This window comes from Amphiura filiformis, chromosome 13 (genome assembly GCF_039555335.1).
Source record: "Amphiura filiformis chromosome 13, Afil_fr2py, whole genome shotgun sequence".
Lineage (NCBI taxonomy): Eukaryota > Metazoa > Echinodermata > Ophiuroidea > Amphilepidida > Amphiuridae > Amphiura > Amphiura filiformis.
The window spans coordinates 23,299,855-23,312,671 of record NC_092640.1 but is presented as its reverse complement, the minus strand read 5'-3'; the positions used below and the strand labels follow the sequence as shown (position 1 = coordinate 23,312,671).

General features: G+C 37.3%; 1 protein-coding gene across 1 annotated transcript in view; it reads right to left on the bottom strand.

The window, feature by feature from the left end:
- Positions 1–12,817, bottom strand: part of LOC140167506 (muscle M-line assembly protein unc-89-like) — a 77,345-nt gene that overhangs the window by 52,564 nt on the left and 11,964 nt on the right. Inside the window, exons 9-10 of the mRNA XM_072190812.1 lie at positions 11,516–11,542; positions 7,489–7,782 (exon numbers count right to left, since the gene is read on the bottom strand). Of these exons, the coding sequence (XP_072046913.1) occupies positions 7,489–7,782; positions 11,516–11,542 (321 nt within the window). The remainder of the gene's footprint in view (positions 1–7,488; positions 7,783–11,515; positions 11,543–12,817) is intronic.

Here is a 12,817-nt window from a genome sequence, read left to right as displayed (position 1 = left end):
TCCACAAGGGGTATATGGATTTCAACTGGAATAGCCGAATTTAGGAAAGACCTTGCTAATTAAAGAGACAGCAGCACTTATATTTCCTTTACTCCTTCTCCTACCAATCCTAAGGTGTGTGCAATTGGTATACTGCAGGGCCGGATTTACCTTTTTGGGGGCCCTGGGCCAGGCCAAAATTTGGAGGCCCAAATGCACCGTGAGGAAAACATGTGCACTCAAGTTTCCCAGTTTTTAGATTTTACTAGGACATGTGCGTGCAAAGCGCGGGAAAAAATTTCAATTTTAGACTATTTTAGCCCGAATTGAAGCTGATTTTGTTATACATAGGGCAGTGCGCAAAGCGCGCAAAATTTTGCAATTTTTGTAGGCTATTTTGGCCCAAAACATGGTGTTTTTTGGCTAAAATGGAAGATGCACACTGCACAGGGCAATTTGGGGGGCCCCAAAATTTGGGGGCCCTGGGCCCGGGCCCATCTGGCCCTATGGTAAATCCGGCCTCGGGTATACTGCAGAATCACTTCTAGGAAACAACTTTTAATATACTTTTGAACATGTATATTCTACAAACTTTCTTGTCATCAATGGTTTCAAATTGTACATAACATGGAAATACGAAAGGTATGCACTAATTAAACCACTGTAGACATGGAGACCCCGTGTGAAGATTCCACCGTAACTCATCAAAAGAAAAATGATGGTACATTGTTCATACCAACTGATTTTTCCCCGGTATTTCTCCGACACTTATCCTTTGAAAAGTAGGAAAATGCCGGAGGAAAAAGCTGGCTAACGGCAATAATAACTGACAGGGTTTTGCAGTCAAAGTTCCTGTGCTTTGTATGCAATGAATTCTGGCATTTTCACTAAAAAGGCAAGGCAGCACGCCAGTTTGTAATATTTCAAGAGGGCATCATGGCAACTGTTGAAAATTTGAGAAGGGCACCAAGGCAATTTCTCAAAAGTGAAGAAAACACACACAAACTTAGATAGATGATTTTATAATGAAGGGGCAGGGCTGGGGCACCGATGGCAACTTCATTAGAGGGCACGGCAAGTGATTGCCTTGGGTAAAGGAAATATTTTGAGGGCATTACGGCAGTGGGGGTGGGCACCCACGGCAAAATGCCATGGGTTAATTCGAGGGCTGATATCAATAGGTCATGTCCATGGTCGACAGTATGTGGGTGGGGGTAAGGGAGTGTGTGTCCATGTGTGGAGGTGTGTGTGACTGTATGTTGAGAAGTTGAACCCTAAAAGCCTCTGTTGTCTGCATCACTGTCATCTTCATCATGTGTAAGTTTGTATATGCACACAAATAACCCGAAACATGTATCATGTGTACACATAGCCATGTATCTATGTGTTCATGTCTGGAGATAATTTGAAGCTATCTGACCTGTACTTATTGACTTACTGTCACCCTAAACCAGAATTCATCTTCACTCAGCATTTAAGTTGATAAGTCACCACATATGTAACCTATTCATATGACATTTACAAAGGTGTTGGGTTCTGATGGATTTTCAATCCTCATTGCATGGTTGACCTGTGTCGCAGAAATAGCTGCTGTATAAGAAAAATAATCTCAACTTATTTTCGATGATATGGCCGTTTTCGAGAACATAGGCCTACAGATTTGCCCCCTCAAGTTCAAAAGCTTATTGCTGGAGAATTCCAATCAATTGGATTCCAACATCTAATACACACATACAAGAGGTTCCAAAGTACCGGTAATACTTAACAAGGGTCAATTAGAGGCTCAAAAGTGTCAATTTCGGCCCAAAATATCCAAATTAATCCTTATGAGATCCAAGATGGTCAAAATTGTTGAAGGTGTTGGGTTCTGATTGATTTTCAATCCTCATTGCACGGTTGACCTGTGTCGCAAAGACAGCTGCTGTATATGAAAAATAATCTCAACTCACTTTCGATGGCCCCCAGATATGGCAGTTTTCGAGAATAGGCCTACAGATTTGCCCTTCAAGTTTTCCAATACACACATACAAGAGGTTCCAAAAATGATACTTTACCGGGGTCAATTAAAGGTTCAAAAGTGTCCATTTCAGCCCCATAAATCCAAATTAATCCTTTTGAGATCCAAAGATGGTCAAAATTACTGAAATTTCTTTTACAATTTTGAGGTTTTTGCAGTGACAAAATGTTATACTATTGACACCCTTTCTCAGATTTTCAGTATGATTTTGCTAAACATGTTGACACTTTAAAGTATACAGCCAAATTGAAAACCTTTCTACACTCTCAGAACAATGGGTAAAAGTTGATGAAAATGGTTGGGCAAAGTTTACACAACATTTAATTGGGCTTGTTTTGTATTGAGTAAATTTTAAGCAAAAGTTGGGTAAATTTACCCTATATTGGGAAAAATATTTTACCCAACTGACTTAGTTGTTCACATGTGAACCAAAATTTGCCCAATATTCTGGGTACGATTCAGCCTAACCGTTTTAACCAACACATTTTTAAATAGCATTTTTATGTGAGGTTTTGAGTGACAAGCAGTAATTTTGATCAAAATTGTCAGATAACAATTAACATAAACACAACAAAATGAGCAGGCAAATCAATACATATTACCAGTGGTGGCGCCAGGAATTTTTTTCAGGGGGGGCATTGAGGGGCAAAGTGAATTTCAGGGGAGGGCAAAATTTTCATAATTTTGGGTTTTTACTGGGGGAAACAGTGGGGGGGGCAAGAGTTCTGACTGGAGGGGCATTTGCACTACCACTGCATATTACTTTCAATCAAACTTGTTGTCAATGTCTAGCAAGTTTCTTTCCTCAAACATCTGACATTTCAAAAGTGTGTACAGTAATGTCAGCAAGGTTAGGTGATGTTTGCTGCTGCGGGCAGCTGCAACTTATCCAAGGAAGATGCAGACTGCATAAAGTATCCCTAGCTAACTCTCTAACCAACTCACGCTCGTGTAAATTCACATAAGCATGCGACAGGTCACGCATTACACAACACACAAGTAGTGTAGCACTGCGCTCAACTGCTTGCATGCCATTCTATATCAATACACTGTGTTACGAGTCTTATTTTTCTCATGTCATATAAAGCAAACAAACTTTGTTGCATACACTCTAAATAATCAGGCATAAGCATGGCCAGGATTTATTTGCAGGGGGCAGTGTGTGGTAGGCTCAAAAGTAGACCTTTTGCCAATTTTCCTTTAAAAAAAAAGGCAGATTTTAACATTTTTTACAAAAAGTGGACCGTTTTATTCAGATTGGCATGGGGATGCATTGCACCCTGCACCCCCTGGCTACAGCTTTGGACCAACCTATAATGGTAGACAAATGTGAATTTTAAAGTTTGGTAGATGTGGCATGATCTGACCCAACCAGGCTGACGGAGGCAACTATTGTTCTCATTGGAATATTCCAGTTGAAATCCATATGCCCCCTATGGAAGACATGATCCTAATCTCCCACACAGGGGGTATAGATTTCCAATTGGGTTACCTGAGTGAGTATAACACCATTTAAAATCTACACCCCCTGTGTGGGAGGCTAATGTCATGTCTTCCAATAGGGGTATGTGGATTTCAATTGGAATACCCTGTCTAGCAACAGTTTTTCCTCTGACATTTCAATAGTGTATACAGTAATGACCAGGATTAATGTCAACAAGTTTATGTTTGCTACTGACAGCTGCAACTTATTACAGCCAGGAAGATGACAAGCACATAAAATATTTGTGTGTAAACATTTCATTGCAAAAATCATTTATAAACTCAATTAATTATTAGGCTGAATTAATGGTAGCTCCAACACTGAATCAGTCAATGTGAATTTTAAAGTTAGTATATGTGGCACGATCTGATCCAACCAGGCTGAAGGAAGCAATTATTGTTCTCAATGGCTTATTCCAATTGAAATCCATACACCCCCTATGGAAGACATGATCCTAATCTCCCACACAGGGGTGTAGATTTCCAATTGGGTTACCTGAATGAGTGACTCCATTTGAAATGTACACTCTCTGTGTGGGACACTAATGTCATGTCTTCCATAGGGGTATATGGATTTTTTTCCTCTGACATTTCAATAGTGTATACAGTAATGTCCAAGATTATAATGTCAACAAGTTTATGTGATGTTTGCTGCTGACAGCTGCAACTTATTATTACAGCCAGGAAGATGACAAGCACATAAAATATATCAAGCTACAGTTGCATGTAAACATGTCATTGCAAAATGATGACTTTAAAAATGACCAATGTTAGGTAGCTCTACATGTCTCATTCTTAGGTACTTTGTCTTAAGAAGTCAGAGCTACTCCTGACGAAAGCTTGACAGTTCTAAACTTGTCCGACGGTGAACCCGCTAAAAACCACTAATTGTTATGAATTCCCGTCGTAAAACCCTATCCCACAATTTGGTAGTTCTAACAATTAAGAGAGTTAACATACAGCCCATGAAAGTTGATCCTGAGTTTACTCTTGTCACATTTTTTTCTCAATACAAGTGAGGCAACTCTTTTATTATTTGTTACTCATTATTTTTGTTACAGTAACCATGTTGCTGTAAATTGCATTCATCTTGCATTTATGATACTAATCCAGTCTATACAATTAAGCCTGCAACATTCAAGCTTGCTTTTAAAGAACAAATGGTTCACAGTGGTAAAGGGTCAAAAATCTTCCAGTAATTTGTATGGAGTGATGCATGGTGGCCTCTTTCCATACTCCATACATATTTGCTTCATTATTTTTCACTTTCTTTGAATAAAGACCAGTATGCTCATTATCTCGGGTTTTGAAGCTTTGTCAATATCTCAGTGTTATTTACAATATCAGGTACGACCAAACAATGCATCAGGACCAATTGAGACCAATGTCTTCACAAGTTTACCAAGACAAACAAGCCACCAAATTGGCTGAAGCATAGCGATACATACTTGCAATAAAAGTGATAATTGATAAGTGAAGTCTGTTCTGGTTTAGCAGAAATGTTTAAACTTGGCATTGAAACTGAAGTAACAGATGGACATGAGTAAAAACAACAGCTTGAAGTGTAACCTACATCAATTATATAGCCCCACAATACAAGCCCCATATGCCAATGCAGAAATTGATATATGCAGATGCTCTAATTTCTCAATTGCGAACCTTTCCAAAAATAATGTCACCATTAAACCAATCAAGGAAATGGATGTACCTAAACTTAATATGTGATGTGATCAAGCAAAATCAGTCGAAAGTCAGAAATAATGATCTCTAGATATAGACAAACAAATGAAAACATTTCTTTTGTGGTCTACTGTTTTGGAAATGCTTTATTTGTTCATATCTTTGGAACTAAATGTTCAATTTCAATGGGGTTTACTGCAAAATGTACCTTTACAAATGCTTTTACAATCATGTAGAAAACTGAAAATTGAATACACCCAACTTCACACTGATTTTGCTTTATCACACCACATAATGTTAAAATCAAACAATCTCAACTTCAACTATATGTCAACCGAATCATCCAAGTAATTTTGTTACCATATTCATTTTAAAAAAAGCATCAACATAACACGTATCTCCCTTACCTCTTCTTATGCCTCCCTACATCCCCTGTACATCCTTCATCCCCTGGGTTGCCCTTGATACAATAGTAAGTTTTTTAGATCAGTGGTAACTATGCCATGTGTTATATCCCCCGAGGGGAATCCTAATAACCAGGGCACGAGATGCTAAATTACTCTCACCATCATGGCATTGTTCATTAACTTCCAATTCATTACACTGTTATCACTTTATTTGAAGTAGTTTAGGGGATGAGGTTTAACACCCTGGAACAAAAATAAAGTTCACCAGTTCATAGATGATAATCTGTTTTTTGAACTTTGTCCTTTATGTATTGGAATGCGAGAAATCTTAGCAAGGGGCAAGCTAAATTAAACATCTGCACTCTCATCTCTTGATATGAAGTTTGTTGACCTATATGTTCTGATATACCATCAAATTGACCCTTTGGTATTTAGTAACTATACACAACACTCAAACAATATCACCGATGATGCATCATTGAAGTTCTATTTGAAATTTTGAATCGTGCAGAGAGAGATGTGAGTACAATTAGTGTTATATCACTATAAATCTTCACATGTATACCCTTGCACAAAGTTCAACTATCAACACAAAAGTGTAGATTAAACTTGACATTTGAGGTATCTGGGCATTTTATTTGATACCCATCCCCACTCTGTGTACTATTGCACCATGACTCTAATACAGGTATGGGAGCTTTGGCTCAGGGCATGAGATTTACTTGGCAGTTGGAGGTGGACATTTGATATACAGCTGATAATAACTGTCCACTCTGACATTAAGGTAATTAAAACATTTTACTTCTGTATAAACAAAATGATATTTATTGTTATCTATAGCTCAGGCATGAAATTTCAAATAGACATTTTGATATACTGATCAGATGTTTAACTTTACTTGACGTTACTCCCACATATCTTCTTTATGTATAGAGAGAGAGAGCACCAGAGCCAGAGTTGTTGGTGCCAACTTGGGTCCAAGTCCATGTATCGGGAGGTACTTATGCTTATCAGCGAACTCTGAAAACACCCCCTTTTGCATCTCATTTCAAGAACATTTCAAAGGAGAAACACCCACTTTTTAAAACAATTTTGCAAATTTGTTGACAGTAACATATACGACTAGTCCCAAAACTGAGTCAAGTTTGCGTATTTTTGTTTCCCAAAATAGGAATTTCAAGCAATAATGAATAATTGAATATGCTCATTTATTTCACTTCATTCATAGATTAAGAACACCTATTTTTACAATTTTGCAATTGCAAATGTGTTTGAAAAATTACCCCTTTTGTCATCCATATTTCTTGAAATTTACAATGAGCATGAGTACCTGCTGATACACAAAGCGCGGGGTCTGGGGTCCAGGTATCCAGTGCAAATCCAGTGTGAAAACATTGTAAGAAGAACATCACTTATTCGACAACTCTTCTTATATCTTTGTACAGGAGCCAAATGTTGTTAATCGGTGATGAATCCACAGTCCAGTAGCGTATACGCGAAGCAAGGTTAAGCCTCTCGCGTTACGCATGAGCATGTAAAATTCGCCATGACTGGAACTTATGTGTAAACATTCTCTAATGTTGGAGGTAGCAGCTAAACATTACCGCTTTATTCTTTAGTTTTATTGCTCGCTTTATTCTTTAGTTTTACTGCTGATATCAACCAGAGAAATCACCAATCTTCTTGTGAGGTTGAGTGGCAATGACAAACGGTCATGTGAATTATGACAATCTTTAGCTTGTTTTTGTTGCTGAAAGGGTTTACATCATGTTTCACTGTTGTTCATCACCAATTACCAACTCGCGTCTGTGTGGTTTACTTTGCTTGGGCAGCTAGACCGCACGGACGCATCGTTGTTGATCAGTGATGAACAATGGTGAAACATGATTGAATCCCTAAATATACTATAAAAACTGAACTTACCGATGACCTTGAGTGTTGCCGAGCATGTACAGTCTCCAGCAGGGTTCTCAGCTTTGCACTCATACAGTCCCTCATCCTCCTCAAACACCTCCTTAATCGTCAGCTCATACCGGTTCCCTTCCTGTGACAACTTACAGATGCTGTGATCCACATCCTCCCCGTCTTTATACCAGGCAACGATGGGCTCCGGATGCGCCAAGATGGTGCAGCTGAAACTTACGCTATCTCCCTCATGTATATGCTTGTCGCTGAAGGGGGTGATGATTTTAGGGGAGTCGGCAGGAGGGGGTTTCACTATAAGGGGAAAATATAAGGGGGTAAAGGTGTCATTGACTTGCTCAATGTTCTCCACCACTTTCTTGGAGGTGATTTGCATTTGGAGGGCTTTGTACCATTTTGGATATTTTATCAGGAATCTCTAAAAAAATGTATCATATCACCAGATTTACCAAAGCTGAATCAGTTCAAAGTTTTTATGGATCTGAGTTTTCGATCCTAGATGATCTTTATCAAAGGCAAAACTGAATCATGTGTAACTTGTCCAAATTTGCCAAAACCCTCCAAATCACCTTTCATAAATGTTCATTTAACTTGACTTGAAGAAACTACATCCTATTCCATATTTTTCTTTCTATCAAGATATTAAACGTAAACTTAAGGAGGGCAAAATTGTTTACCTCGCATTATTTTATCAAGTGCCCAGCAAACTTCAATTAATATGTGCGTGTTGTGTAACAAACTGTGCTCGCTTAGCACTGCAAACCTATGTAACACTCCAGGTTACAAATGTTCAAGTAATTTCCAATTTTGGGCACTTGTGGATAAATGTCAGAGGTACACTTTATTGGTCTCCATGCCTGACAACTCAATATGGTAGATTATACACATAGGTTTCTAATATGAGAGAAATACTACACCAAGGCTTGATTTTGGACAAATATGTGGCATGATCAAGAGGACTAAATAAGTCTAAATGGTGAAAATTTTTCTATTTTTATTTTGTTAACCCTACCAGGCCTGAGTACTAGAAAATACTACAAACAACTTCACTGCGCATGCGTGCATCCCAAGGGATGTGATGCTGCAATCACCCCAAGTGATATATAGGTACACTTTTGTTGGCTGGGCCAGCGAAAGACCTGATTCTAAGTTTTGGCGACCTAGTGCTGGGCATGCGAGGGGTCTCAGGTTTGAATCCCACCCAGAGAAAACAACGTCTTTGTTTTCTCTCTTTATTCCTTTCTTTTTTCCCTTCCAGTCACTAAAAAGCCTGTGGGGCATTTGGGTTAATTATTCATTCACTTCAAAATTGTGGTCCAAACCCATTAAAATTGGACTTCTGGTTTAAAAGTTGTGAGTGACTATCCAACTTTAAAAACAATGTAAACTAGAAGAATGTATCACCTGTTTTTATCAATAATTCAAAATCAATATTAGTGGCATTTGACTCGATCTTCATGATCATGTCACACATCAAACAACTTTACCATCTTGTTGGAGGACTGATATGAAGCATGTGAGGATAATGCTTACTTTTCAAGTCCGTATCAAATCAAGCCTTCGTCTTGCAGTGTGCCTTCACCAGTTCTACATACATCTAATTTTGCCAAAGAGATCAGACCCAAAGAGCACCGACTCTGCCATGTTTGTGTGTCGCTCATGGGAAGGGGGTAAAATAGTGCACCTCCCGCATTATTTTGCCATCCACCAACTAAACTTAAATTTGCAAGTATTATACATTTTGCGAGTAGTGCATTGTGCCGAAAATGCGTGTCAAGTGCTACCAACTCAAAACCTTTGTAGCACTCAAGCTTAAAGATGCAAATGATCAGGCTTTTGCAGATATGTGATGTAGGTACATTAATTTAGTCTCCATTGTGACAAACCAATATGGCAGATTATGACACTGGGCAATTCCATTTGAAATCCATGCGACCCCTGTGAAGATTTTGGAAACATGTTCCATATAGGGAGTATGAATTTTAAATGGAATTAGCACATTACGCAGCTCCATTCGAATTTCATGCACCCTCTGAGAAAGCTTCAACCTGAATCTTTCATAGAGGGAGGGTGAGTTTCAAATGGAGCTACCTAATGTGCTAATTCTATTTGAAATTCATATTCGCTCTGTGGAACATGTTTCCAAAATCTTCCACAGGGGTAGTGTGGATTTCAAAGGAATAGCCCATGGTTATGCCAAGGCAATTTCAAGTTGCTTCTTTTGGGTCTAATCTCTTTAAATTTTGCAGAGTAGCAAATATGAACCTGTCACTATTAACAGTTCACACTACACAGGACAGGAAAGCCAAGGTGGTAAGCATATATAGGTATGCAGCACAGATATAGAGGCTATATAGAGGCTCAGGGTATCATTTGTGGTATTTGTCATAATTTCTGCACAGAGATAAGTAGTTATTTCATCCTTTGCCCAAATTATAGGATTTGTAATTGATGAGTAACATCAATTCTCTTAAAAAGGGTTTGACCTGATCAACAGCCGCATCTCCCAGATGAAAGCTCATAGTTTTCTTATTAACATCCAAGACGTTTTGTTTAGATGGTGTGAACAAAGATGTGGTGAATTGTGGTAACTACAAACAGATGTACTATCCTATGAGCTTTGTTATACACATTTTTGCTTCCATGTCAAAACTGCTGGAGTAATACAACTCAAAATTTAGAAACATTTCAAAATCATCAAATGAATTTGATCACAAATTAGCCCATCAAAATTCTCTCTAGCACTTTTCAGATTCATTAGAGGATCAGTTCTCTCAGAGGTATTTTTCATATTGTATATCTTAATTATCTCTGTGCAGCAATCACAACAACATTATAATGGGCGGGAAAAACCTGTGTCTGGCCCCTGAACATGTTTAAAGCAAAACCTCCTAAGTAAACCATTTGCAGTTTCGTTTTAAACATGTTCAAGGGCCAAAGACATAAAGGAGATTTTTCCTGCCCATGGATGATTTGTAATCTTTGAGTATATTTTCTTTTCAAATATTATGTATGCAAAGAAATGTGACTATGTATCTTCTTTAACATATTTTCTAGTGCCATCCTAATGAACAGAATAAACTTTTTCAACACTTTGAAAATATGAGAATTTTGAGGTCTATTCTTGGAAAATATTTCACATAGGACACTATATTTGGGACTTTCAAGATGAAGAAGTAAAATTGAAGAGAATAGTAAACCTAAACCAATAAACCTTTTACAATTAAGGGATCTGGAATGAGCGTTTTCACAGTATTTTTTGTGGGACATGAGAGCACATCAGACATATCAAATTGCATTCTGAATACGAAGAATGTCTTTCTGATATCAAATAATTTTTATTTTTTGAAATTCACGATACAAATTTTATGACAAATTATTAAAATTTGATATTTTTCACATTTTTGATATAGAACAGTCCTCAAAGTAGATTTTATAAATCTAATGATATATTCTTAAAGTGTATGTAGCTGGGAGGAAAAGCCGACGATCAATTGAAAATTTTGACCTTTCATATTGAAGATATGGATTTTTTTTCCAAAAGACCTAATTTTTTGGGTGTTTTGGGAAAAAAATCCATATCTCCAATATGAAAGGTCAAAATTTTCAATTGATCGTCTGGTTTTTCATCCCATCTACATACACTTCAAGTATCAATCATCAGGTTTAGTAAAGTTTATTTCGAGTACTGTTAAATATCAAAAATATCAATTTTTAATGATTTGCCATAAATTGTGTATTACATTGTGAATTTCAAAAAATCAAAATTTAGTTTAGGGTTAGGATTAGGGTTAGGATTAGGGTTATGATTAGGATTAGGCTTAGGGTTAGGATTAGGGTTAGAGTTAGGATTAGCTTACACGAAATAATTACATGAAGGATCGACCAAATTATTGGATATCAGAAGGACATTCTTCATATTCAGAATGCAATTCGATATGTCTGATGTACTCTAATGTCCCACAATAAATACTGTCCAAACGTTCATACCCCACCCCTTAATTGATTACTAAAAATAAAAACTTGCCTGTTCCTTCAGGGGTATCAGGTTCTTCTGTAGAAAAAAAGATTGGAGAATTTGACAAATATAACATTTTAGTAAAAATTTGGTTCAATTTGGATAATAGATTGTACTGTATTATAGTAAAGAATACACAGCTAAACTCTGCCTCTACTGGTGAACCACTGGGTATCTCTGTAGCACATTTGTGGTACCTTGGTGTACCTTTATTTTTGATGTACCTTTATTTTTGATGTACCTCAGGAGTACCTTCACTTTGATTCATCTCAAGTTTGGTAGAGACGACAGTGCATTTTACATGGTATCCCCATCAGCGTGCCAACAAAAACTGTATGTGCTTATATGCGTTGTGGGATTAGGTTGATATGTGCAATTTGATACTGCAACCAGCAAAATACACACAGCTACATCACTACCAAAGTGGAGTGAAATAAAAGACAGTAGCCTATTATACCAGGACAGGAGGAAATTCAGGTGTATGTTTTGGGAAGCCTGTATATAAAAGACTGGTAATTTGTCACTCACAGCATAATGAAACATCTACAAGTGTACTGGAAAGACCAATAGTATTTTTATTGCCAAAATTGAAACATATCATGCACTTCCAGATTTATGTGGTTCTTCTGCCCAAATTGCACATGGTTAACAGTCATGGGAAGGGCAAATATGAAGTAGCTTGCTATGTGTGGTGCCGTGTAGAGGAGTTTAGCTGTGTATTGCTATGGGATGAGCACAGCCAGAAATCATCAAAACAGAAAATAATAAAATAATAGCATGATAGCCAGAAATGATAAAATAAAGAAAATGATAAACTGGTAAAATGATGGATGCAGATAAAATGATGATGGAAGCAGATAAAATGATCAAAATAATTAAATGTCAGATATGAAATAAAAAAGCAAATGGGATGATAGGAGGAGATAAAGGATGGAAACAAGCAAATAATATATATAAAAAAACAGATTGAAAACTGAAAATACCAAGAAATTAATATGAACTTCAACCAATCAGGAGTAATAACATGTACATGTAATGCTTAAAAAGTTTGAATAAACAGCAAATGAAAATGATGTGGTTTACTGGACATTGTCTGCATTAATTAATGTGTTCTTAGAGAAGCAACTTATGAGCAAGATGAAAGTTATATGAAAAGCATGATGAAGTATTGGGCATTTATGTATTGTATTAAGACATCTCATCCTAAACATATCCTTTATGTGTCCTTTGCTGCTCCCATGTTGTTATGTGAAGAGGGTGGAACAGACAACCAAACTCTCATTTCCTCTTGCCACTACCCTGGATACTACC